The sequence below is a fragment of the Neomonachus schauinslandi genome, chromosome 13 (assembly GCF_002201575.2).
Source record: "Neomonachus schauinslandi chromosome 13, ASM220157v2, whole genome shotgun sequence".
NCBI classification, from domain to species: Eukaryota; Metazoa; Chordata; class Mammalia; order Carnivora; family Phocidae; genus Neomonachus; species Neomonachus schauinslandi.
Window position 1 is genome coordinate 60,876,881 of NC_058415.1, and position 27,936 is coordinate 60,904,816.

The window sequence follows — 27,936 nt, forward strand, 5'->3', positions numbered from 1 at the left end:
CACCAGGTTACCACTCTCTCTAGCACAGAGCTACCATGTTCCAGGCTCCTTCAGCATCTCTCCTTTACCTGCAAGATGGCACCTGCGTGCTCCGTTTGGTATTAAAGTCCCTCTACAATTGCTCTCAATCTACTGTACCAAAGAAGGCCTCGTGCTATGACTTCATTCCAGTTAGCTGATGGTGTAGCAGACAAGATGGCAGGCTTTAGAGTCAGACCCATCTGGGTTTAAGTTTTAGCTCCACCTCTTGTTGGCCTTGCAGCTTAAGGACCCTGTGCTTCAGATCCTCATCTGTAAAATGAATAAAGTACAATCTACTTCACAGCGTTGTCTGAAGATTAAATCATTCAAACCCTAAACGCGGATGGCTCAGTAATTGCCCCTTAGCTCATGTAACTGATTTGCTAGTTTTTCATAAAAGCCTTTATCTCATGGCCTTGTGGATCTCATAACCTTGTATTTACAGACCTCCTGTGACATCGTGAAGACCACTTTATTCACCATTTTCCCATCAGTGATGTAGGCTAAGACTAACATTTTATTTTATTTTTATTTTTTAAAGATTTTATTTATTTGAGAGAGAGAGAATGAGAGAGAGCACATGAGAGGGGGTAGGGTCAGAGGGAGAAGCACACTCCCCGCCGAACAGGGAGCCCGACGCGGGACTCGATCCAGGGACTCCAGGATCACGACCTGAGCCGAAGGCAGTCGCTTAACCAACTGAGCCACCCAAGCGCCCAAGACTAACATTTTAAATACAAGACTCGAGAAACAACGTACTATAAAGTTTTTGCCTTTCCCCAAAATGCTTCTAAAACTTTGTTTTGAAATTTTAATTGGATATTTAAAAAATTGATATAGACGGTTTTGTTTGCCACTAAATGAACTCAGGTAAAATGGGGAGTCTTTCTTTACCTCAAGAAAACCTTAGGTTATTGCATACAATTGTGCAGTTTTTCTCTATTCATAAGTTGTTCTCAATCTTTGGAGCCTCTATGAAGATGGCATCTGATTTGACACATGACATATTTACTTATTTTAAGCTTAATACACCCTAACGTGACTCCCTGGAGGTCTGCAAACTTAGGGCTCTAACCCTGGCTCTCAGAGTGGTTGTTCTCCGCGCCAGACCATTACAAAGGCTACCTGCCAAGCTCCGCCGAAACAGAGCCCACCAAGAATTTACACACCTCACAGGGGTGCCCTGAGGAATAAATGAGATAAAAGTCTGCGGGAAAACTGTAAAACTCCGCGACTCCATTAGAAATGCTAATTGCTGCCTTGCTAGCCTATATTTAAATGTTAGAAAAAAACCCACGGAGATTCTCTTAAGCTCGGGGACACTCGGCCCCTCTGTGGCTCCGACGGGCGGCCGGGGTTGTCCGGTGCCCGCAGGCCGCGAAGGCCGACTCCACCCGGTGCCACGCGGTACGACGCGGGCCGGCAGCGATTCCGCCCCCGACGGGGGGTCCTCGCAGCACTGCCCTCCCCAGCCCGGCCATGGAGCGCGGAGTTGGGATTGTTGGCCTCGAAATGCGTGAGGGAGCGGAAGGCGACCCTCCGTCCCGCGCTCCCCTCACGTCTCCCGACTTAGCGGGCGTCGGGCTGGCTTGGTCGAGCCTCCGAGAACGGACTTGGCCTTACGGCTCCCCGCAGCCCTCCGAGCAAACTTCCCAGCGCGGGCCGGAGACCCGCCTCCAAGCGCGGCGAGGTGGGGCCCGGGGGTCTGGGCTCGCGGCGGGCGGGGAAGCCCCCCGAGCAAGGTCTTACATCAGCCACCCCACGTGCAGTCAGAGGGAGGGAGGAAGTCGCTCCAGTCCCCCGGGCTGCGCCTTTACCCCCGCCCCCCCGGCCTCCGCCCCTCCTGCCGCGCGTCTCCCCGCCCCGTCCTTGGTGCAGCCGCGGCCGCCGAGCCGAGCCGAGCAGCCGCCCGCGCCGCGTCGCCGGTTTAAGCGCAGTGCGGGGCCGCGGCCGGGGGCGGCGGTAGTGAGACCAGCGCTGCGCTCCAGCCCCCTTTTCCCTCCATGGTTTCTCTCCGCTCCCGTGAGTAACTTGGCTCCGGGGGGCTCCGCTCGCCAGCCCGCACGCCGCCCGCCGCCTGGGACCGCGCCGCCGGCCTCTACCGCCAGCAGACCCCTTCCGACGGCCCTCGCTGCGCAGGCCGGGACGCCTCTCCCCCCTCCGCCCCCGCCGCGGAAAGTTAAGTTTGAAGAGGGGGGAAGAGGGAAACATGGACATGAAGAGGAGGATCCACCTGGAGCTGAGGAACCGGACCCCGGCAGCTGTAAGTAGAACCCCCGTCGGGCGCCGTCTCCCCCCACACTCCGGATGACTTGCATGTAATGGTGGCTACCTGCGGGGCCCGGGCCGCGGGTTCGCCGGCCCCGGCTCGGAGAAGGGCGCAGCTCGCGGGCTCGGACAGGGAAGGCGGGCGGGCGGGCGTGGAGGGAGGGAGCGAGCGCGCGGGGATTAACTCTTTGGCGTCCGAGGGCCCCCGCGGCCGTCTGGGGAAGGCGGTGGGGTGGGGGAAAGCAAACTTTGAGCTCCTCGCCCGCCGGGGTCCTTTCTCGGAGGAGCGCGTGTGCGTGTGGCCGGCGGCGAGGGAGGGAGGAGGGGGTTGTGTAACGCTGGGAGCCATGTTTGCAGCCTCTCGGGATGCGCGGCCGGGCGGAGGCCGGGCCTGCCGAGGAGCCGCGCGGCCAGCCGGGGCTCGGCCCGCCGGGGCTCCGCGCGCCCCGGGCCGGCCGCGGAAGGGGCTCGGGCGGGGCGGGTACTCATCCAGTCGGGCCTCGCGGTTGGCGCCGGCGGGGCCGAGGGCAGGGGCCGTGCGGTGAGGAGGGGGCTGTCGGCCTCCGAGGGGGGCGACGAGCCCCCTCGCGCGCTGAGGGGCTTGGGCGGGCGCGCGGAGCGGGGGAGGGGCGAGCCGGGCCGCGGAGGTGGCGCAACCGCCGCCCCTCCGAGGCCAAGTTTGAAAAAAAGGACGCGGTTCCCGCCATTTTTCAAGCCTAAAAATAAAACTTTCTCCCCCATTTCTCTCGCTCCCCTTTCGTCCTCCGGGCTTTTCCCACTCCTGGCTTCCCAGGGCGCGGCCCGGTCGGCCCAGGCCAGCCGTTGTGGCGGCGGCGGCGGCGGCTTCGCCTTTCCTCCGCGCCGTGGCGGCGGAGCCCGGGGCCCCTGCCCGGATTCTGGTCCCTCGGTGTGGGCGGGCTGCGGCTCCTCGCGCCAGCCGGGGCGCGCCACGGTCCGACACAGCGCCATGTTGGCGGGCGCTCGTCTCCCTCCGCCGCGTAAGCCGGCCTGTGGGTTCGGGCCACCGCTGCCGGGCCGAGCCCCTGGCTTGTTTTGCGCCCGCCTCGCCGGGGCTCGGCTGGCATTGGCGGGAGCCGCACGCTGCGGCCGCCGCGGACTCCTCCGGCTCGACTCCTCTTCGGGCGCGCCGCCGTCCCCCTCCCCCTTCTTAAAAGGGCAACGCCAGGCGGCCGCTTCCGCCCGGGCCAGGAGCCGGGGGTACTGGCGGGCCTCGGCTGGGCTCGCGGGCCGCGCGATCTCGGCGGCCTCTGCCCCCGCACGTGCTCCAGGGAGGCCGGCACTCGCCGCGGCGGCTGCGTGAGCGGCGGGCGGGCCTTTGAGAATCGCTTCTTTCTTTTCCATCCTGCCCTCCCTGTTGCCGGGCGCGGGGCCATGTTCCCCGGCGCCCGCGCGGGGCGGCCGCGCCTCCGCCAGACCCGGGCCTCGGGTGAGTGGCGTTCCCTCGCCGTGGGGAAGCCCAGGGGAAGTCCTCTCACCCTGCCCCGGTCGAACGATGGGCGCGCTTCGTGCAGTCAGATAGGTGTGGGTAACAAGTTGCCAACTTGTGGAAATTCATCCACCTGCGTTCTCCTGGTGTCCCCACAAATGGGGTACGGGGAGAAGCGCCCCGCGCGTCCCTGGAGGACCGGAGGGGTTGGCGTCTCCACTTGGTCCCCTGGGTTTTCAGGTTCGACCACGGCAGTCCCATCCGTCTACAGTCAGACATTTTGTGTCGGCCACGTGCTAGTGTATTGAATGGTTAAGCCTTCTCGCACCCTAAGACTTGAAGAGTTGTGTTCTCATTTTAAGGAGTTGTTAACTTCAGACCTTTGCATTGTTGCTGCGTAGCTGCGAGTCAATAGAATGTGGAGTAGATTTAGCCAAAATTTCCAAAAGTATGCACGTGGATCTTCAAGGCACTTTAAAATCTAGAATTTCAATTCTTTGTGCGAAAAGTAAAGTACTATTAAAGTAGTCGGTAAGAGCAATGTTGCCCCCTCTGGGAAGCACAACTGGGCTGATGTTCTCACTATATGGAATTTTTTCACATATGCAGTAACCAGGATATTTTCAGAAATACTTAAATAAAATGGGAGCAGGTGTTAACTTTTCAAGTAAAATCAACTTAGGCCTTACGCTCTTGCCAAAGACAGGTCAGGCATGTGATTGTTTCATGAACGTTAAATTAAAAGTCAGTTTTTCAGTTGCACTATCAGGCGACTAGGCTACTGTTACTGGACAGCACTAGCCTACAGCCATCCACTGGTTTATTAAATATTTGAGTACCAGCAGTATGGCAGGGTCTGGAAAAGCAGGGTGAACTAGACAGCAATCCCTTCCATCCTGGAGCCTCAGAACCCGGTGGTATTTATTGTACTGGTGCAATTTAGGGGCTTTGGGAGCATCCTGGAAGCATGCTAAGGTTGGGGGGACAGGTAAAGAAAGGCTCCCCTGGGAACCCTGAGGAGGAGACTGAGACAACAGGAGTTAGGTTTTTTGGTTTTGTTTTTTGGGTGTTTTTTTTTTTTTTTTAAATTTTTTTTTTTTTGGAGGAGAGGGGACAAAAGGGGGGGGGGGGGGGGGTGAAGCGGGCCTCCTGCTGAGCAGAGAGCCCCGATGCTGCAGGGCTCGAACCCAGGACCCTGGGATCATAACCTGAGCCAAAGGCAGATGCTTAACGACTGAGCCACCCAGGTGCCCCAAGAGTTAGGTTTTTAAGAGAGGAAAGCTTTGATCTTAAATTGAAGGCTTTCCAGGGAGAAAATGCTGTAGGTTTTGAAGGACATTCTAAAAAAGCTAAAAAATAGTGTTTTGCACAAAAGAATCATCCTTGAGGCAAATGAAAAGTTCGAAGAGGACTCCTTTAAAACCAAACTCAGTCACATGGCTCCTTATGTTTGGGGGGCCAGCTGTTAGAGAGTAGGCTTGGCCTCTGGGATCCTGCAGACTTGTCATTTGGGAAAAGAAAACCTTTTCTTCTTCGGATTTACAGTTAGAATATGGACAGGAGGCTCTTAAAATGCATACATGCATTCCATGCTTGACTTAATGCCATCAAGTGAGAACTAAGTGTTTGAGGAGGGTGGAGGTTTGATCACAAATGTTTTTTGTAATTTTTTTTCTTAAGACCCGATGGGCTTTTATTGTGTGTGTGGCTTTTTTGTTTTTATTTTGAGGTGCGAAGATGACCCTGGCAACACTTTTACCTTCTTGTGTTCCTTGGCCAGCGTATGTGAGACCAAGATAATAGGTTCAGTTCACATATTACTATATTCTTACTCCTTATAAACACAAGTATGAACATTTAAGAGGGGACTTCCAAAGAAATGTGTATTTCAGGTTTTTTTTCTAAGACCAAAACAGCTCTTAATATCAGGTGTGTTCTCATAGTGGAAAATGCCTAAGATGGCATTTAAAAATCTACATAAAGAATGGAGATCACCATTTTAAAATATAGGCAAGGATAAGAAATATTTTATACAAGGGCGCCTGGGTGGCTCAGTTGGTTAAGCGACTGCCTTCGGCTCAGGTCATGATCCCGGAGTCCCTGGATGGAGTCCTGCATCGGGCTCCCTGCTCAGCAGGGAGTCTGCTTCTCCCTCTGACCCTCCCCCCTCTCATGTGCTCTCTCTCATTCTCTCTCTCACAAATAAATAAATAAAATCTTTAAAAAAAAATATTTTATACAAAATATTGTGTTGTCAGTTACTTCACTGAGAACAAATTGTGTAGTGCTAGAACACACCATATACATCACAGAAATTGGTGGTATTTTCAGATTTGAAATGAGACACTGATAGGGGCTAGTGAGATATAATTTAGTTATATTCCAAAATGGAAAAAATAGCTGTTGTTTATGTGAGGCGGTCATCCTTCCATTGCACCAAACATGGCACTCTATTATGAGCACCTTATTAACTATGCATCCAGGGACAGCCAGCCTTGATGGTAGTTGTTTGAGTTTTTCATTCAGTTAGAAAGCCAGGCAATTCCTATGGTTCAGTGGATGCCTCTGTGGGACTCTGGTGGGCTGTGTGCGAAGACTAGACACTCCTCTCCTATAAATAAGAGTAGTCTTAGGAGACACTTTTCAGTTTCCTCTACTTTACACCTTTAAAAATTTTTTCCCCAACTTCTGTCATCTTGTGTGTATTAATGTAATTTTTAGCATAATGGGATATTCTAATTGCATAGCAACTAATTGGTTTTTTCATTTTTTAAGTATTATATCTAAATTGAAGGAAAAAATAGGTACAGGTAAGCCAAAAATAGTATGTGTAGGTAAACAAAAATAAAATAGGATGGGGTGTGTGTGTGTGATTTCTACCATCTAGACATTCGGGTATATAGTCTGCCAAAATATTTAATTTTTTCCAAATTCAAATTCTATTAATGCATATATTTATATAAATACAGTAAACTTTATCTCTCTGTGTCACTATTATTTTGCAGTCTCGTTGTTAATGTCTGCATAGATCATAATTTAATTTATGGGGGTGGTTAGAAGGCTTTTTGCCATTTTAAATAGTACTGAAATGACCATCTTGTAATGTGAACCTGTCTTCTGTCAAATTGTTTAGAATGGTTCCTTTCTTTACCTACCCACCAATAGGATATGGGTGTTTCCTTCTTTCGTGCTGATAGTCCTGTCATCTAAATACAATTGAGAACCATTAATATAAATTTATTCTCTCATTTTGAGAACACTTTTAAAATAATGGTAAGGTGGAAGCTTTGAACATTGGTTAACTCAAGAATGAAAGTTGACAAAGATGGCAGGAGTTGCTTTTTCTACATTTTTGGATTATTTCACTTACTGCAATAACCATGTATTACTTTTCTAATTTAAAGGAATTGATAATTCAAAATGATCTATAATTCCTCCATACATTTCCCCCTCTCATAACAATTATAACCATTCTAATTGGGGAAAATCACGCAACCAGTTCCAAACCAGTTAGGTAAAATTGATTTGAGTAGCCAGGGGAGTGGAAAGTGAGAGCAAGTTGGAGAGGATGAAAGGAAAATTGCTTGATTTTTGTCTGTGGCCCTTAGCACCAATCTCCATAACTTGACTACAGTATATTTCTCAGATTTTTCGGTTAAAAAGTAGTAGAAAATAGTATTGCTTTTCTGATAGTTGCAGAAAACAAAAACAAGAGTTAAATAGGAAATAATATGGATTATTTTTAGTTTTTAAGTATTTACCTTGAATTCATATTTGGAAAAAAATCTAGTTTAATTGGAAAATGAAGGATGAAGAGTAAATTTGGTCTCTAAAGTTAAACTGTCTTCAAGCCGAAGGCCAGCTAACTTTTTCTTGGACTAAATAGCTCCCTGAGTTGTACACACAAATGTACAAATGCCTGCCCAACCTTACCTCCTTAGATAGTAGCTCTGTGAGGATTTGGAACATAAGGAGAAACTGGGGCCATTTTTTCTTGATTAGAATCCCTCATTTATTCTGGGACTAGATTGGGAGGCCACGGGGTTATGTACCCCCAACTCGCTGCCCTCTGTCCCCTCTCCCACAGTTCTATCTCTTGCAAGCAAGTCAGGGTCCCTCCATAGCAAGGAATAGGGCAGGGGGAAGGCTTAGTTTTCTCAAATGCTGCTGACCCAGTGCCTGAGAGCAAACACCTTTCACGTGCTCCTGTTTAGAACTTTATACGGGCTGGAAGAAGCCTGCTGAGGGTTGGCTTTCCAGACCTCTTGTCCTCGGGCACAGCCCCAAGTGGAAGGAACCCTGTGGTCTCTGCTTTCTTCAGTAAGTCCCACTCTGTTCTGTGCATTTTCCCCAGGGGCTTATCCTCTTACTGTGCCTCTGGCTCTTTGTTCGGGGGGTGGGGGGTGCCAGGTTTCTTTACTACTACTTCAGCCTTCCTGGAAAAGGCAAGGGGCATGCCTTCTCTGCTGAGCCATACAGTCCTCTGCCTGATTCACCCCAGTGAATTCTGTTACCTCCTACTCGTGGAGAAAATTTAAAGGTCTCAGGTGCGCATTCCCTGAACTTCTTGCTCTCCCACTTATAAACTCACCTACACCTGTATCCATCCTGGCTTTCTCCATAGCAGATGATCTATCTCATTTTTAATATGCAGCTTTTATTGTTGTAGTTGCACATCAACTTTTTTAATGTGATCTGTTGTTTTTTTTTTTGGCTTGTCTGTTTTTTGTCCATGTTTCTTCGGGGTGGTTTTTTTTCTTTCTCAAGGTAAAAACGGTATCCTTGAGAAAACGATAAATTAATGCAAATACCTAAAATTTCCGTATGTTAAGAAAGGTCACAAAAATAACAAGGGTTGGTTGCCATTTTAGATAAAGAACTCGGAACTCAATAACAGACTCAAATGTCTCTATTCTTTCGCCTAGCAATCGATTTTGAGGAAAGAATCCTGATTACAGAAGTTTTGTGTAAAAAGATATCATGCCATTATTTTTAAAGGGAAAATTGGAAATATATTCAACAGGGAGGATTGTAATTTGTGGTATATCCATATACTCTAATTTCTGTAGCCATTAAAAATACTCAAGAGTTGTTAAAGTATGCTAAGTAATAGAGTTTTATCTCACCTATATATGAAATATACAAAGACTGAGCTAATATACCAAAATATTAACAGTGGCAAACGTACTTCTTGCATTGATGTGATAATGCTTGTGATCAGAAAGAGGTTCTCTTTTATATCCAAGTTTTCTATTGCTGCATCTACTCAATCCCCTACAATCCTGACAAACCCATAGGCAGTACTCTGACAAGCCTGTGACCAGTTTTCATCATTTAACAGTTGTGAAAGCTCTTTCTCATACTGGGGTGTAGGGGTGACTGAAACAGACATGACCTTGCCCATCATGAAGCTTGAAGTCTAGTGGTGACTTTTTAAATCTTTATTACTTTAATAGATTAATATTATCATCATTGAAATGCTAAATAAGATTTTTTTTTAAAGATTTTATTTATTTGAGAGAGAGAGCATGAGTGGGGGGTGGGCAGAAGGAGAAGCAGACTCCCCACTGAGCAGGGAGCCTGACACGGGACTTGATCCCAGGACTCTGAGATCACAGGCTGAGCCAAAGGCAGACGCTTAACCGACTGAGCCACCCAGGTGCCCGCTAAGTAAGGTTATATAGGAAGGTCTCCCAGCCACTCACTTTCTCTTCCTGAGAGATTTTCTGTATATATAAGAAAGTGAATCTGTTCTGCACATTTTTCATCCCACAGTGTATCCTGGAAATGAGTCCCTTGTTGATGGGCATTTGAAGTTGTTTTCTAATTTTTTTCAATTCTTTCCTCAATAACTTCTTGTGCCTTATTTCAGAAGCCTTTAGAGGTGTTTGAAACCAATGCTTCACCATTGGTACCACTCCCGATTCTTCTCAGTCTTTTTTGCACATTCCCCAGGGTTCTGTCCTTGGTCCTCTTCTTAGGGATTCCATCCTTCCACTCTTTTTTTCTGCCCTGATGACTCCAAATACAGAACTGACAACCCTCCTCTGCACCCCAGACCACATGTCCAGTTGTCTGGAGATACTTGGACCCAGACATCCCAAGGGAACCTTAAACTCAATATCCCTCATAGTATTCATTACATCTGCCCCTCAGAAAGCAGTTCCCTACTTATTTCCATCTAGCTACATGGCTCCCATTTCTCTAAGCCAGACTTCAGCTTCCCCTCCATCATCTTCCATACCCAGCAACTAAACCTGCAGATCTGAACCATTTAACACCTTTTTTTCCCCTTCCAATTCCTTCCTCTTAATTCCTATTCTGCTGTTGGTTCAGCAAACCTGTTTTAGTTCACATTTGAATCTTTATGGTAGTTTTTTGTTAAGATCTTACTTATTAATTAGAGGGAGAGAGCAAGCACAAGCAGGAGGAGAGGGAGAAGCAGACTCCCCACTGGGCAAGGAGCCTGATGGGGGCTCGATCCCAGGAGACTGGGATCATGACCTGAGCCAAAGGCACCTGCTTAACTGACTGAGCCACCCCGGCACCCCTTTATGGTGGTTTTTGATGACCCTAGTTACAGTGGAATTTTACCAGTTGAAAGAAATACCCAAGAGGTGATTTCTCCCAGTGAGCTGGGAGGCAATATGGCTAACTCTAGTCCCTCCTCACTTGGGTTTTGGCATATTAGTGTCATTCTGTATAATAATTTGGATTCTCTGTGAGCTACAGTCATAGAAAATCCCCCGAACCAAATGAGAACTTTTAGTTGTATTGCTGTATTAGATGTGTGGGCAATTACAGTTGACTTTATTTATTTTTAAGATTTTATTTATTTATTTGACACAGAGAAAGACAGCTAGAGAGGGAACACAAGCAGGGAGAGCAGGAGAGGGAGAAGCAGGCTCCTGGCTGAGCAGGGAGCCCGATGTAGGGCTCGATCCCAGGACCCTGGGATCATGACCTGAGCCAAAGGCAGACACTTAACGACTGAGCCACCCAGGTGCCCCTGGTTGACTTTATTTTTATGGTTTGTTGGTTGTACTTTTTTTTTTAAATACAAAAGAAATACATGCTCATAAAAAGCTCAGTACAGATATGAATAAACAGCAGAGGTCCCTGTTGTTCCCCTCATCACTTTCCCCAGAGGTTACTTTTTTTTAGCATTTAGTATGTCCCAGGTGCTACTCCTCTGCAACTCCATGCCATGAATGCTATGATCTCCCCTTCACAGATGAGGAACTGAGGCACAGAGAGGTTACGTGACTTTTCTGAGGTCACACAGGTTGTAAGTGGCAGAGCCAGGATAAGACCTTGGGCATCTGTTTATAGAGCCCACCCCTCCTCACTTGACACCTTAAGATTTCAGATGTGATTTTCTGCAGAAAAGGGGAAAACGGCAGAGGTGTGTAAAGGAATGTGGAATGAAGGAAGGAAAGAAGTAAAAGGTGTAATTGGCCTGCATGTATCCTAACTGTAACCAGGGCTTAAGAGGAGGAAGTAGACAGGGTAGTGAGAAGTAGTGAAGAAGCAAGTGAGAAGTTGTGGTGGTGTGGGTATCACTGACTAAATCTGTTCCTTCTCTGTAAATGGGGGAGGGTGTGGTGGTGCAAAGAATAAAGAGTAAATTCTCCGTAATGGTAACAATTACTAGAGTAGTATCCTTGGATTTTGTATGGGAGGATGAAGACATTAGCTCATATTCTCATTTTAGAACTATGAGGGTCTCCCTTCCATATACATGCTTGATTAATGCTATTTAACATAGTAGATTTACTGCAAGAGTGCCTTTGGCCGTTAGCTCTAATTTGCATCACTGTAAATTGCCCAAAATTTGTTAAAAAGTTGCAAGTTTCAGAGTCAACCACAAAGCAAGAATGGAAGTAGGGATTAGCATGGTAGATACACAGTAGACTGTTTATTAATTGATCAGTATTTAAAATTGTGGGGCGCCTGGTTGGCTCAGTCAGTAGAGCATATGACTCTTGATCTTGGGTTCAAGAGTTCAAGCCCCATGCTGAGTGTAGATCTTACTTTAAAATAATAAACACAAATAAAATCTTCAGATGTGATACCCTTGGATGGATTGGAATTCTGAATTTCAGGACCCACAAAGGAGATTTTATGGCCTGAAAAAGGAACCTAATTTAACAGTTTTCTCCCCTGGAAATATCTTTCACATGTAACCCAGATTGATCTTTGTTTTGAATTAAGGCCTCTTGCATCTTGACCCCTTCTGATTATCAAGATAATCTTAGTGAAGATTAATAAAACCAAAAGTGGAAATGTATACTGTTGCCAAAATCTCTCAGGGATTTGATAGGAAAAGTAAAGTTTTCCTCTTTCTTGTGTCAGTCCCCTGGGCCTTGAGAGAGACTCAGCCAGGGGGATGGGGGCGGGAGGTGTTTTCTCTGCTTTTATAGTTAAAGCCCCCCTGTTGGGGAACAGACTTGGGAAAAGGAATAAGGGGGTATAGTTTCTTCACTTATATTTTAAGAACTCTAATTCTGTCTCTGGAAAGTAAAGAGTTTAAATCTTTATACCATGGTGTAAAATCCCATCCTTGATATCTCTTAGCATACTGTTACTAAAGGCTTAATCATTTTTCATTTATTTATAACTGTAATCTAGGTCTAAGTAGAGGCTGCCCCTGTATGTGGATGTTTTTGCTGGGTGTTTATGGTTGTAGGTTTTGCTTTGTTCTTTGTTTTATGTATGGTTCTGAAAGCTTATTTTTTCCTTTTTCCCCTTTGTCATCCACAGGTTCGAGAACTTGTCCTGGATAATTGCAAATCAAATGATGGGAAAATTGAGGGCTTAACAGCTGAATTTGTGAACTTAGAGTTCCTCAGTTTAATAAATGTAGGCTTGATTTCAGTTTCAAATCTCCCCAAACTACCTAAATTGAAAAAGGTAAGTACTTTTTTCTTTTTTTTTTTTTAAAGATTTTATTTATTTATTTGAGACAGAATGAGAGAGAGAGAGAGAGCACATGAGAGGGGGGAGGGTCAGAGGGAGAAGCAGGCTCCCCGCCGAGCAGGGAGCCCGATGCGGGACTCGATCCCGGGACTCCAGGATCATGACCTGAGCCGAAGGCAGTCGCTCAACCAACTGAGCCACCCAGGTGCCCCAGTACTTTTTTCTTTAGCAGTAAAAGAGAGAACATCCTGAGAAGGGGAAGCATACATGATTTTACCTGTAAGGAAGCAGTTAGTGTAGCAGAAAGCAAGTGGCCTTTGGACCTGGGCATATATGGGATTGAATTCCAGCTCCACCAGTTCCCTGATGGATGATCTTCTGCAGGTTACTTAATCTCTCTAAGGCTCAATTTCCTCACCTGTAAACTGGTGATACCACCCAGCCTTACACAACTGCTGTGATGTTTAGAAATAATACATGTTGGATGCTCAATAAATAGTAGTTATGAAAAGTAATTATTTTGTGACTAAGCTATTGCTGGTTAATCGCTATATGTTATAATGTTAGTTGTGTTTTTTTCTTAGTATGCTCTGGTTTAGGAACCACAGGTGCCTCCCACTCTTCATGTTTTATGTTTGTTGGTTAAGGGTGAGTTTCAGTAAAGACTTTTCAGATGTGTAGTCTGTGATAATTCAAACCCATTGTGTAATTCTTAATGACTAGAAAGTTTAAAGTGTGGTTGTGACTGCAAGAGTTCATTGTAACAAAGCTATATTTTCCATCCTAGCTGATGGCTTATTGTTAGTACTTTATTGGTCTAATTATAAATCACCCTCCACACTACCAATTAAAAACCCTCAAGAAAAATGTGTTCTCATGTCTTTGCACATGTAACTGTCTCGGAGCTCCAGAATGTCAAATTGGAAGAAACTTTGCTCGAATCTTCCAGCCTAGTCCCTTGCTTTATAGGCATAGCAATAGACCCAGAAAGGTACAGTGATTTGCCTAAAGCCACCTACAAAAGAAGTTAGTACTAGAGCCAGAACTAGAGCCCGTATCTCCTATTTCCTAAACCAGTACTTTTTCTATTACATAATGAAAAGTATGTGTAAGTATTGCAGACTTTTCCACTGCTTTGGTGTTCACTTTATTAGGGAATTTAAGCAGAACTTTTATCTAAAGGTACACTTAGAAATCTGTAATCAGATTTAGGCAAAATGCAGGTAGGCTGTTCTGTAGCTTGCTTGAGTTCTGAGAGGAGATGGTTATGGGTTAAGTACATGAATTAAAAACCAGAAGCTTTTTTTATTCATAGCCTTATTTAGGTAATAAATGCTTAGGCAGTCCTCATGAGTTTCAGGTAACTTATCTTCCTATCAGAAAGAATAATCCTGTTATATTTAAATTAGTATATTGTTCCCTTTCTTCTGCTAAGCATCTACTTTAGAGGTTCAAGTGTAAACCTTTTATATTTACATGGTTATTGGTGACACTGGGAGCTCTGATTAACCCATTAAACAACTGATGGCTTTCTAGCATGTATCTGCATAAACTTGATGCTAGTATGATCCTAGTGTATTTCGCGTTCTGTTTTCCTAGCATCCTGATACATTTTCCTGATTTACTATGGTCTGTACTATCAGACATAGGAGAGAAGTGAATCCGTGACCATCTATATAAAGGCTTTATCAAATCCTTCTGAAGCCTTGTTAATCACTTATTTGCAGAGTTAGGGAGGAGTGGAGAGATCTACAAATCAAACTTAAAGGCAGATAAGACGTTCTCACAACTGATACAGACTTTATTTTCTTCCTACCCTAGAGCATAGATTTTTTTTTTAAAAAGAAACAGAATTCTGAAAGAATTTTTAGTGTGTAAATATCACAGGTTTCCTAAATTTACACATTGATTTCATTTCAAAATAAATATGCCATTAAATGCTTTGGCAGATTGCCTTGCTATCTCTATGCCCTAAGATATTCATGTTGAAAGGATAAGAATATTATATATGTGTGATAGTCTAACCAATCAAGGGAAATGGGAAGTGGTCTCTGTTTTTATTTTGATTTACTGAAATCTCAATAAAGCTAACACTTGAGTCTTGATTGATAGACTTGTATTTTTTTTTAAAGGATTTTTTATTTGAGAGAAGAGTGAGAGAGCACGGGCTGGGGGAGGGGCAGAAGAAGACGGAGAAGCAGACTCCCTGCTGAGCAGGGGCCCTGACTCCGGCTCCATCCCAGGACCCTGGGATCATGACCTGAGCCAGAGGCAGACACTTAAACCAACTGGGTGACCCAGACGCCCATAGACTTGTATTTATAAATCTAGAGCATGACTAGATAATTTGGAATATCCCATGGGAAGGAAAAAAATGTTTTGAAATGTTTTATTTCCTCTTCTGAAATATTTAGTAACACCTAAATAGTACTTAAGTTGTTTTTTAAACTCATTCTTTCAACAAATATGCAAGTTTTTAAAAGTTCCTCTGTTATGCATCATGTAGTTCATTTCATTGCATGCTAAAGACTAAACTACATGAAGTTTTCATGCTATTCTGAGTACATAGCATAGTGGGAAGGGCGAATTTTTCTGAAGCTAGTCTGCCTGGCTTCAGGTCCTTGGTCACCTCTGTAACTGTTGTGTGATCTAGGGCAAGTCATAGAGTTACAGTTCATTGTCCTCATCTGTAAATGCAGGTAATAATTCTACCTACCGCATAGGGTTGTTGTAAGAGCAAATAAGCTCATATATTTCTAGTGTTTCGAACAGTGCCTGGCACTTAAATACTGTGTAAGAGTTAGATTTGGTTGGCATTGTTGTTGTGCTTAAACTAGAGAATTGAAACCAGTTCTGTGGCCTGAGTTTTTTCATTTGCAAAATGAAGAGTTTGAATTATATGCTCTGCTGTCTAATTTTTCTGGCTCCAATTTCTTTTCACTTCAGATTCTAATTCCTCCGTGAAGGCTCATTCCTTCATTGGCACACCATTTGCTGTGCTACTTGACCTGCCACTAAGAAATTAGAGTAGGTTCTCATAAAGGCTGGTGCCGGGTTTATGCAAGAAAGGGCCTCTGGGGAGTTGGTTTCAGCAACCCTGAAGCTGTTTCCCCACTCACTTTCCTGAGGTCATGGAGCTTCTTTAAGGGCTTGCTTTGGGACCTATTCCCTTCCCTTAGCCTTTGGAGCAACACTCTCTGGTGGCTTCCAGGTAGAGAACCTTCCAGTGTGTCAGAACTGTACAGAACCAGAACAGGTTTCAAGTGGGCATAGTGAGCTTTGTTTGGCACGAGGAATAAGCTGCTTAGAATGCACAGACCATTTACCCTTCCTGGCAGGTATAGACCACTGCAACTTCTCAAAGAATTCTAATTTGTCTTGACCCACTTTTTAGGTTAGAAAACGGATTCACAGATGTTAGGGGCCAGATCTTGAGCAAACTATTAGCAGCTGGTTAAGGAAATGCAACTCTTATCCATCCTGTTTCTCCTCCCCTGAAATGTTCTTGGGATCTGTAAACTACTTACCTGGTTTTAATCAAACAAAATGAACAAACATGCCCTAATAGGAACAGAGATTATTTGGTCTTGATAAGTATTTAAGAATTGTATTTGCTACTTACAACACCTTAGTGATAAGTGTTTCTCTGTGTATTTGTGTATATGTTGTATATTCTCTTGCAGCTTGAGCTCAGTGACAATAGAATCTTTGGAGGTCTGGACATGTTAGCAGAAAAACTTCCCAATCTTACACATCTAAACTTAAGTGGAAATAAACTGAAAGATATCAGCACCTTGGAACCTTTGGTAAGTAAGTGAGAACTTGGAAACCAGGACTTACTGGTCATTTTCATTTTCATATTTCTTATAGTGAGGGAAATGCTTGGAAATAATAATTGATTAAGAAGGTGGTGGTTTTTATTATAATACTTTCTATAGAAGTTTTAAAGATCAGGGCCTCTCTAGTTATGTGTTCCTGTGGCTTTGCTCTCCCTGCCTGATACTGTGGTGGTTTCCTTCAAAGGGGAATTCTTTTCTTTTTTTGTCCTTTTTAACTTTCATATATTGACCATAGACTTAAATATTTATCTTAAATTTTTTTTCTCAAACTGGCCAGGCTATTCTATACTTTCATACTTTTACAGAAAAAGCTGTTCATACTGGATGGCATACCTGAATTGCAGATGAACAGTCCAAGGACAGCTCCAGTTAGTTTTAGGTCTTCTAATTGATCTTGTGCCCCAGCTGGATCACTGTTGCCTTAAGTTTTGCATGGGAACCCCAAAATCCTCAGTCTTCATAATGGGATAAGCTGTAAAAAGTTAAGTGCCAGTTGGGTTACAGGCTTACTGTGTGACCTTGGGCAAATTGCTTCTTCTCTCTGGGCCTCAGTTTCCTCACTTACGAAGCAGGGAGGATAATAAGCTTTGTCTTACTTTACTTGGGAGTTCTCAGAATAAAATAAGGTAATGCACTTAACTTTGCTCTGTAAGTTGGGAAGCTGTGCTAATGGGGGTCCAGTCCACATGGAAGTTGTAGGGCAGAAAAGAGCTGGAGGGACAGGTTAATGTAAAGTGTGGGGCAGCCTCCCAGGCTGTTCTGTGTGGCTGCCACCTGGAAAGTGCTATGAATTCAAGATTGTTAAGTGATTTGTCTAAATATGACATTCTATAAATTTGGCTTTGAGACTGAATTCCATTTTAATAAGCTAATGGAACTCCCAACTTGTTTCACACTATCCAGAGAAACTTACAGTTTCTTTCTGTTTTTACATATACACGAAGTCAGTGTTTCCATTTGACTTATCTCGCAAACATTAATTGGGAGAGGGTTTTGCAAGCAGATATTGAGTGGTCTCAGGATCCAGAAGAGCAAAACCCAAGAGGATAAGGCATCTTTCTCTACTATCGTTATCTATTCTGGTGTCACAGTACATTAAAATATTTGGGTTTCACCTAACTTGTACAGAATGCTCTGTCGATATTTCAAGGGAAGATAGAGTTAAATTGTGACTTCCTTTAACAAAGAGGACTTCCTGCCAGAGTTATAGCATCTTTTTCCTCCTAATCAATAATTAAGGCTCTGCTCCAATATAGGTTAAATCACCTTTTATTGAGTCCCTTTATTTTTATGTTTCATTCAGTGGACCACGTTTAGCTCCTGTTTCTCAAATGCTGGCAGCCTGTTTCTCACCTTTGCTTCTTGAATTTGCCCCTTTGTTCCATTATAGGTACACCCAGATACTTGGGCTGCTTGCTTTTTACTAGTTCTGTTCATTTCCTCTAACCCAATCCCCATTTCCAGTGTCGAAACAAACATTAGTGAGTTTTGCTGTATTCAAGGACATTAACATTGGCCCATTGTATCCTCCTGTAACCCAGAGAAGAGAGAACTACTGTCCCCCTTTTAGAGATGAGGGAACCAAGTTCAGAGAGCTTAAATAATTACTCAGTGGCCACAGGATAAATGGCAAAGTAGAGATTCAAATCCAACTACCATTCTTTCCACTGCCTTTGGGACCTGTTCTTTTTGCCTTCGTATTTATTCCATACCCGAATTGACATTAAACTGGGAATTCCAACAGGAGCACTAAATTGAGTGCTGGTGTCTCCCAGCTAGACAGGCTACCCTGAACCTTTCTTTATTGTTTATGTGTCTATGATAGGTCTGTCGATTCAGGGTCGCTGTGAGCATAAGAACCCCTTTTTTCTAGAACAGAGTGCCACGCAGTACCCTCCCATTGCTGGATCACTGGCTGTTGCCTAATTCTTGTGTCAACCCCAGTCCTCTTTGGTGTTTCACCAGAAGCCTTTGTCCATGTCCTAGCACACAGAGGCAGAGCAGAAGCAAATGTTATATGGGAGTTGTTTTTTGGGGGGGCGTTAACTGACCTGGTCAGTGATGTATGAGGGCCCTTTGGAGGCAGTGAAAGTCTGTGTACCCTAGAACAGTGAAGAGTGGGAAATAATCATTGTATTTACCATTTTTGGAGGTCTGCTATGTACCATACACTGTAGTAGATGCTTTATGTATGCTATTTCATTAGTAATCCTCAAAAAACATTTCTACAAAGAGAATAAGAAATAACATGGCCCTCGTTTTATGCACGAGGAAGCTGAGGCTTGGGAGAGTCCGAATCCCTTGTCCAGAGTCACACACCTGGCTAGGCCAGTAACAGAGCCACAGTGCTACACACCCAGGGCCATCTGGAAAGGCTTGACCTCTCACTATTCTCCTGAACTTGCTGTTCAGATGCCTGGGGGTGCTAGGTAGGTCTCCTGAAGTTATATCTTGGAATAAAATAAAACTGTAGGAGAAGGTGAAGGGGGGGAATGTTGGGTCCATTTTGTCTTCTGAAAGTATTCTTCAGTGGGAACACCATCCTCATCCTCATTAACCACGTACATTTTGAACACCGTCTACTTTGAGCCCAGTTCTTACAGTCATTGCAATGATTGTGAATGCCTCTGCTTGCTACAGGGATATTAATCGAGAGACAAAGAAGGCATCAATTCAAACTTCCTTGGACACCTTTTTTAAGAGACCTGGGCCATCCAAACCATCCCCCAAAGCCCTTCTAAATTCTAAGAAGGCAAGCAAAATTATTGTTAATAAAATGTTTAATGTGTATTATGGCTAGCCTATTAGTTTTAGGCCACATTTCTGGTGTGGTAGCGTTCTGATTTTTGGGCGTTTTTTTTTTTGTTTGTTTGTTTCTTGTTTTTTTTTGGTTTTGGGGGGGTTTTTTTAGCAATATTTACACATTACATTGGGGTCCTGAATAATCTGTGGGTAGTATATTTTGGCCTTAAAGCACAATTTTATTACTTTAAACAGTTCTAGAGTACTACAGTTACTTGGAATTTTGTTGTTTATTTGCTTTCACTTCATTTTCTAGCCTACTGTTTGGCATGTTTGAATTATTCATAATGGGTTCTTTTTTCAGGAAGTAGCCGAAATCTCACAGATTCATGGAGTTTCAGAAATAGGTGGGCCTTGGAGGTCCTGTGTACTGTGACAGGAGATGGAACTAGAGAAGGGGCTTGAGGCACTGTAGAGTGTGAAAGATCAGGGCTTGTATGCATTTTTGTGCATCTGTTCCTAGGGAATAATTTTGAGAAGTAAATGGCTCATTCCCTTGAGTGATGAATTTTTAGACTTTGGGAAAGCTGCCTAAATTTACTTGTGGTCGTATCTTAGCTGGTATAGAGACAACCTTCTGTGGAAGAGAAAAGAGTTCCCAGGGTCGCCAGCTAGTTGTCTGGGGTGGTATTTCAACATTTTTTCCCTCTTTGGCAAGAAGTCCTACCTGGGCTTTTGGAGGTCAGCGCCTGCCCAGTGGGGAACCTAATCTGAAAGCTACACAACATAAAAGCAGCTCTCCCTATGATTAGAAGGGCTGGGGACAGCTTTCTTAAGACCTCAGGGGACTAACTTACATAAGCACATTATTTGATCCCCAGACTCTTGGATCATTGTACATTGGTGTTTTGAGGAGTGCATTTGCCTGTTGCTGTAACCCTGCTCTGTGTTCCCTGCTTGGCTCTCTGTTCCCAAGGGCTGCTCAGTGAAAATAAAACAAGTGTGGGAACCTTTTCTTTGACCAGGAAGATGAAGATTCTGTAAGTGCAGGGGTCAGCAACCCTTCCTCTGCAGGACCACATAGATGTTTTAGGCTTTGTAGACCATATGGTCTGTCGTAGCTACTCACTTTTGCCATTATTCTAGCACGAAAGAAGCTGTACATAGTACATAAACAAATGAAGTGGCTATATTAGAATAAAACTTATTTTACAGAAACAGGCAGTGGGCCAGGATGGACCAGTTGTCTTTTGCCAAGCCCTGCTTTAGGGTAAAGATTTTTAAATCATTTTCTAACTGTCCTGAATCACTAAGATACCTCAAGTCCTGAAGACAAGGTTTTTTTCATCTGCATTTCTTTCTGGGTGCTTGTGAATGTTGAAATAGTTTTCCCAATAAAGCATCAAAGCCTTTGAACAGTGTTTATTTTTTGCAACTTCATGCAGAGATCCTCTTTGTTTGTTTTAGTACTACTTTCTCAGAGAATACCAAGCTTTTTCTCCTGATTCAGAACGCTTAAAAGTGACATTTATGAAGCTATGTGTCCTATGCCCTCCAGGCTTATTGGCCCTATTCTAGAGGGCATAAGGCTACATACTACTTGATGTTTTGTGTTTCTTTTTTAAACACTTGCCCCTCTTCTCCTTCCTAAGAGGGTCTGCTGTGACTTCCTGCTGCTCTCTCCTACTTGCCTGTGATATACTATCTCTGCCCTCCCAGTGTCTCCCTTCACCCTTAGTTACAACTTACAAGAGCTGGGATTGAAATACTAGTACACAATTGTAATAACAAATGAATCTCTGAGTAAAATACATGGACATTTTCTTACCCACTTTGGCTACTCAGAAAACCTTCCTCAGCCCAAGCTTTTAGATACCAACTCTTTTGTATTCTGTATTTTAGGTAGATTAAACCAAAGTTCTAAACAAATGAGGTATTGCAACAAAATTTCAGGGTCTGGTAAAGTCAGAAGAAATTTATATCAGAAAGGTCTGGTAATGGTCTTGATCCTTTCCCCCAAATTAAAAAAAGAGTATTTCTCTCCTTCTGAAGTTTCAACTCTTGAGTGCCCCTTCCTTTTCCCCAGCCTGTACTGACTCCTCTCTTCCTGGAGAATAACTGTATCACTACACTTCTTGCTTTATTATATGCCATTCTCTAGTGTTTCACATCTTTGTCTTTGAATAGAAATCTCAAGTACTTCAAGATTGATTGCATTGATTAATTGAATGAATTTTTTTTCCCATCCTGCCACCCCAGAGCTTTGAAGACTAGCCTTGATATCCAGCAAGTTCTTGTTGGCCATTTGATTACTTGAACATTAAAACGTAGTTTGGAACCAAATTTATTAAAATTCTGTTTGAATTGTCTCATACTGTGAGAAGATTCAGTTTTAATAAATATTTTTTCAAATTCATTTTTCTTAAAACTACTAATGTTGCCAGAAAAAGAAAGTTCTCTGAGAAGGTAGATGTAGAAGGTAGATTATAGAATCTAAGATCTAGTGACCTATTATTATAAAGGTTGCAAAGGACTTGAAATGTTTTCCTGTGTATAAAGCTGAGTTGGTAGCAGCTAAATGAATACAGAGCCTAGAATTTTACCTCTTCGGGAGATGGGTTTTGTTGCTTATGTTCCTTTGGTTTAGGAATTTTGTTTCTTAATCCTTTTCTTCAGAAAAAGTTGGAATATCTGAAAAGCCTGGATCTGTTTAACTGTGAGGTTACTAACCTGAATGACTACCGAGAGAGTGTCTTCAAGCTCCTGCCCCAGCTGACCTACCTGGATGGCTATGATCGGGAGGATCGGGAAGCCCCTGACTCAGATGCTGAGGTGGATGGTGTGGATGAAGAAGAGGAGGATGAAGGTAAGTGGGTGTAACATGCAGTGAACCTAATTCTGCCTATCAAAGGTCATGATAAGCTATTGAATATTCTTGCTATTGAGAACAGTAATGACTATCCATGTGTATAGACATTTCCATTAAATTTGGAACTGGAACCTCTATTTAATCTTAGGACATTGAAGCCTTCAAATGATTCAAAATAAAAATGGTTAGCCTTGAATTTGGAGACTGTGCCCTCACACATTGAAATATTTGTGGTTTCCGTTTACTAAGAGGACCATCATCTCGTGTCTCCCTGCCTTATTCGTTACTCCCCTTTCTTGGTTACTGTCTGACTTAATACTTACAAACTCAGCTTTGTCAACACTCCCAGATTGCATTTCCTGATGCCCGTGAGCTAGGTTAGGTTCCTTGTGCCTGCTAAAGCAGCTCCTCGCTTACCTCTTTCATAACCTGTCACTCTCTGCTATTCTTGTCCCTTTCAGCTATGCTATGATGATCTTCTTGGGTAGGAATGGTCTTTTTCATCTTTATTCACAAGGCCTAGCACTTCCTAGATACTAGGTACATGTCCATTATATCCAAATGTAAATAAAATAGCTTTTCTGATGAGCTTGTGCTCTCCTTGCACCGTGACTCACTGACTCTGAGCCACTCAGGATAAATAGTTTCTCGCCTCTCTAGTGGCTTAGAGGAAGCAGAACGATCAGTTTTCACAAAAGTCAGCACAAAGAAAAGTTACTCCTAGAATTCCTGATGTTGCTGGAATTTGTGGTATTACTGTATTTGAAGCATTAGTGTAAATACCTTTTCTTTAAAGATGAAAATAGACAAAACAGAAATAGTCAAGAAAAGTAGAGGAGGAAAACATCAGGCAGCTTGGGTGCAATTAATGGTGTAATACAGTGATAGAATCTTCGCCCATTTACAGCAGATTTGAGACAACGCAAAATAGGAGGGGATGTAGGATGGTGTACATCCTTACGCCCTTCACTGAAGGTTCTCAGGTAGTCCTGAAAACCCTTGTGCCTCTTGTCTATTTAAGTTCACCTTAAACAGGTCGAATGGCCATGTGTGCAAGAGCCTGTAAGGAAATTCCTTGGAGAGTGGGGAGAGCAGCTCCTGAGAGGGAGTACCAGTCAAGCAACAAGTTTGAGCATTTTTTATGTGCCAGGCACTGTGGAATATAGTTTTGAAAGTAAAAACCAGACATGGTTCCTGTCCTCTTGGTCTTTACGGTCTACTGAGAATGTTAAGTAATCACAAGTGAGTAAAGTGTGTGGTAATAGAGAAGTATCAGGTGCTCATGTGAGAGTGTATGAGCTGGGATTAGGAGGTCTGGCGAGTCTGCCCGAGGAAGTGATGTTTAACTGAGACCCAAAGGTTTGAATCAGTGTTAGCCAAGCAGAGAAGAAAGGGAAGAAAGAGCATGCAGAGAATAGGAAGCCAGACAGCACCCAGGCTCTAGGACCAGGAAAGGTAAGAACTGCTTGCCTCCAGGCCTGCACCAAATGGAGTGGAGACACAGAGGTTGCAGGTGCCTCTCAGCCTGCTGCTTGTTCCCCACCCACCCTGAGCCTCCCATCACAGGCTTACGAGTGTTTCTCAGGTTCCTCATCTGGTATCTGGTTTTGTGGTGGTACCCTTACCTCAGAGAAGGAGCTCACTGTTATTTATTTATTGGGCAGGGGTGATAACTTATTATGGAAATTTTCAGACATAGACAAAGATAGAAATAATAGTAAAACTAACTTCATATTCCCATCACTGAGCTTCAGCAATTACTGGTTCATGGGGCGCCTGGGAGGCTTAGTCGTTAAGCATCTGCCTTCGGCTCAGGTCATGGTCTCAGGGTCCTCCCTGCTCAGCAGAGATCCTGCTTCTCCCTCTCCCTCTGCTGCTCCCCCTGCTTGTGCTCTCTCGGTGTCTGTCTCTTTCTCTCTGTCAAATAAATAAATAAAATCTTAAAAAAAAAAAAAAATTACTGGTTCACGGCTGATCTTATACGTACACACTCCTGCCCACTTCCCCCTTCTTATTTTGAAGCAAATCCCAGGAATTCTGTCCTTTCATCAGTAACTGTTAGAGTGTACAGCTAGTCCATCAGGACTTCTGGCCTCCAGATGTGAAGGGACTCTGCTGGACAGAGGGACTGAGTTGCAGCCGCCTGGGAGAAAGGGGGCAAGTGTGGTGCATGGGTGTCCTCGGCATTGGTGTAGCCCAGCATTTGTCTCATGGACAGACCTAAAGCACCCCAGCACCTTAGCAGGTGTGCCTTGTGGGCCATCGAGGGTATTTAATGAATTCCTTTGGACTGTTCCAGAAGGAGAAGATGAGGAGGACGAGGAGGATGAGGATGGTGAGGAGGAAGAGTTTGATGATGAAGAGGATGAAGATGAAGATGAAGATGTAGAAGGGGAAGAGGATGAAGACGAAGTCAGTGGGGAGGTTGGTGTAACTGCTGCTCTGTTTCCTATTTGTAGTTATAATGTGGAGGTCTTTTTCTTTAGGGTTTTTTTAAGAAAAAGGAAAGAAAAGAAAGGGCTTCTGATGAAAGTAGTAAACTTGTAAATAGACTAATAACGGTTTGATTGATTTAATTCTTGTCCCCCTTTTAGTAAATACTAAGCGGAATGCTTACAGAATGCTAATTAGACACAGTGCTTGGCTCTGCAGGATAAGTTTTGACCCTTTAGCTTATTGGGAGGAAGTAATGAGTTGAGTGTCCTTTCCATAGGGTGGGAAAACTGGAAGTGTTGAGAGCTGATGGTATGTCTGTCCCTTGGTTGAAGGATATGTTTACCAAGTCTGAACTTGTTCTCGTATGTTCAGCTTAATTCAGTAAATATATCCTATGCCTGCTGTTTAAGAGTTGGGGATGCAAAGTTAACCCATAATGTGGTCCTGTCTTGAAAGAGCATGTAGTCTAGTTTATGGGGCACCCAGTGATACAGTATCTCTGAGTAGCTGAATGCCATAGAAGGACAGGAGAAAGGAGTGACTTGACTTTGACAAACCTCAAAGGAAATTGTGAAAACAGGCAAAGAAAATGAGATGTCATCAAAAAGCACATTGCTTTGTAGTACAAAAAAAGTAAAGCTGAGCAATTTGTGTAATCTCATAGGTGTTTAATGAAATTAAGTTCTTTTTTTTTTAAAGATTTTATTTATTTATTTGACAGAGAAAGACACAGCGAGAGAGGGAACACAAACGGGGAGTGGGAGAGGGAGAAGCAGACTCCCTGCCGAGCAGGGAGCCCAATGCGGGACTCGATCCAGGGACTCCAGGGTCATGACCTGAGCTGAAGGCAGTCGCTTAACCAACTGAGCCACCCAGGCGCCCTGAAATTAAGTTCTTAAAAGAAGCTTTTTTTTTTTTTTTTAAGATTTTATTTATTTATTTATTTATTTGAGAGAGAGAATGAGAGACAGAGAGCATGAGAGGGAAGAGGATCAGAGGGAGAAGCAGACTCCCCGCTGAGCAGGGAGCCCGATGCGGGACTCGATCCCGGGACTCCAGGATCATGACCTGAGCCGAAGGCAGTCACCTAACCAACTGAGCCACCCAGGTGCCCCCTTAAAAGAAACTTTTTATGAGGATGGGCATATAGAAAATTCTCTTCTGAAATTCAAGATTTTAAACATTTCTCGAATTATCCGTTATAAATTGTTATGCTAATTAAACATGTCTGGCAAATAAAATGCTTACTTCTGAGAAGCAGTTTTTAAAGAAAATTTTAATTGAAGCTTATTCAGAAAAATGAACAGATTTCAGGACATTAAAGTAGATAAAGATAATATTAAAAGTTTCCTCCTTGATGAATTGTTAACATTGGCAAATTATCTTTTTCTCTGTACTTCTCAATTGGCAAATTAATCCAGTAGCACTCGCTATTTCTTTAGGAAGAAGAATTTGGACATGATGGAGAAGTTGATGAAGACGAAGACGATGAGGATGAAGATGAAGATGAAGGTGAGTCTAACACATGCACTTAGGTCCTCCTCAGTTAAAAATCATGGGGAAATGTCCATTAATTTAGAATTTAAAACTACAGAGAACAAAATAAAATTCTCTTTGCCCCCCTGGTGGCCTTCACAGGCGCTTCTGAAGCGCTGTCGGTGCGCCTAGGCTGGTGAAACCTCCTGCTCTCCGGCAGTAATGCCCGTGTGCAGACAGGAGGCTGCCCTCGGTGCCACACTTGAACTGTGGTTTTAGACTCCATCGTTTGGATTACTGCCACACATGACATTTTTGGTTTGGGAATTCTTTCACTAAAGTCTTAATAACTGGATCATAACTTTTGCAGAATGTAATAATAGCACCTTTCCAGCTTTATTACTGTTACTTCTTTTCCCTACCACAAACAAAACCAATGAAACATCTATTTATTTGTTAGTCGTTGGAAGTATAGATTCTCACACCTGTGTGGGATTCAGAGTACCAGACTGTTTGCTCTGCTTTCCATTGGTTCATGCTTTCTCAGCGTCTGCTCTCTGTGCCAGGCACTGGACTACATTTACACTAGTACAACAATAGGCAGGGATCAGTACCTGCCATTAGGGAGCTTTTTGGAACATCCTGCACGTTTAGGTAATTTCATTGACATAGCGATGAATTTTTACTAGTTGGAAAAAACAGGATGATGTGTAGGTATTCTTGGCCCAAATACCTAAAGATTCTAAGAAATACCTTTTGAGTTAATATTCACTTGCTACAATTTGAGTCAACTTAAAGAGAGCAAGTTAAAAATGGAGAAAACTGGGTTAACTTTGCTGTCACTTGAGATGCTGCTGTGCATTTTGCCCTTCTTCATTAAATGGTTGCTATTTATGCTTTTTAGTTAATAACCTCTTAAAATGAGCAACCTACCAATCTAATCAAGCTTACATTTTTTTTTTTTTTAAAACCTCCCAACCATCAAAAAGTTCATTGTTGTTACTTCCATTAGCAATAACTTAGGCAAATACCTTTCTGATTGTCTCAAAGTGAATTTTTGTTATTGTGCAGAAGAGGAAGAAAGTGGGAAAGGTGAAAAGAGGAAGAGAGAAACAGACGATGAAGGAGAAGATGATTAAGACCCCAAATAACTTGGAAAGAAAGAACTGTTCAGTATTGGTTGGACTGCTCATATGGATTTGGTAGCTGTTTAAAAAAAAAAAAAAAAAAGTAGCTGTGATACAAACCCCAGGACACCCACCCACCCAAAGAGCCAAAGAATAGTTCCTGTGACATTCCACCTTCCTCCATTTAGCCCCTCTTGGAAATTCACCACCAAGCTTGGGGACTTCATCCCAACAAAATTGTAAGCATTGTTAGGTTTTCATGTCAGACTTGCTGTAGCGTGGAGAGCTGTGATTGGGGAGCCGGCCGTCTGTGGCTACCAGTTACACCGAGACTGTAACAGCATTTTTACTTTCTGTACAACAAAGAAGCTTTGTAAATAAAATCTTAACATTTTGGGTCTGTTTTTTCATGCTTTTCTTTTCTTTTTAATGAATTTTTTTACATTAGGACATTTTATGTGTCAACTGCCAAAAAAGTATTTTTAAGAATTTAAGTGAAATAAACACGTTCCTCTTTGGTAAAGCCTAGTTGTATGCTTACATTTTTAAATTAGACTTTAATTGTAAGCTCATGTTAAAACACTAAAGAACTGGTTTCTCTGACATTTTTATGTTAATGGTTGTTGAGAGGAAATGCACAAGTGTATAGGATCTTTGAACACTTACCTGATTCTCCTCATTTCTCTACTAGGGGAGTCGACTTTTCTTTTTTTAAACAAAGTCTGAAATTCAGTGCTCTGGAGCCCCTGAAAGCCAATAAAAGATGTTAGATTCAAGTAATAGATGAATTAA

The 27,936-nt window shown here is 43.5% G+C and overlaps 1 protein-coding gene across 1 annotated transcript; it reads left to right on the top strand.

Moving 5' to 3' along the window:
- Positions 1-1,920: 1,920 nt before the first annotated feature.
- Positions 1,921-27,542, top strand: ANP32B (acidic nuclear phosphoprotein 32 family member B). Its single transcript, XM_021691246.1, has 7 exons — positions 1,921-2,284; positions 12,500-12,649; positions 16,339-16,461; positions 21,913-22,102; positions 24,405-24,529; positions 25,984-26,053; positions 27,089-27,542. Exons 1-7 carry the CDS (start codon positions 2,231-2,233, stop codon positions 27,154-27,156), a joined length of 780 nt encoding a protein of 259 aa, XP_021546921.1. The 5' UTR covers positions 1,921-2,230; the 3' UTR covers positions 27,157-27,542.
- Positions 27,543-27,936: the final 394 nt, after the last annotated feature.

Bases quoted from the DNA above. Each gene is read 5' to 3' on its own strand.
- ANP32B (XM_021691246.1), top strand. From the start codon at position 2,231: ATGGACATGAAGAGGAGGATCCACCTGGAGCTGAGGAACCGGACCCCG. The intron at 16,462-21,912 runs GTAAGTAAGTGA...CCTTTTCTTCAG, and splicing joins TCAGCACCTTGGAACCTTTG to AAAAAGTTGGAATATCTGAA. The intron at 26,054-27,088 runs GTGAGTCTAACA...GTTATTGTGCAG, and splicing joins GGATGAAGATGAAGATGAAG to AAGAGGAAGAAAGTGGGAAA.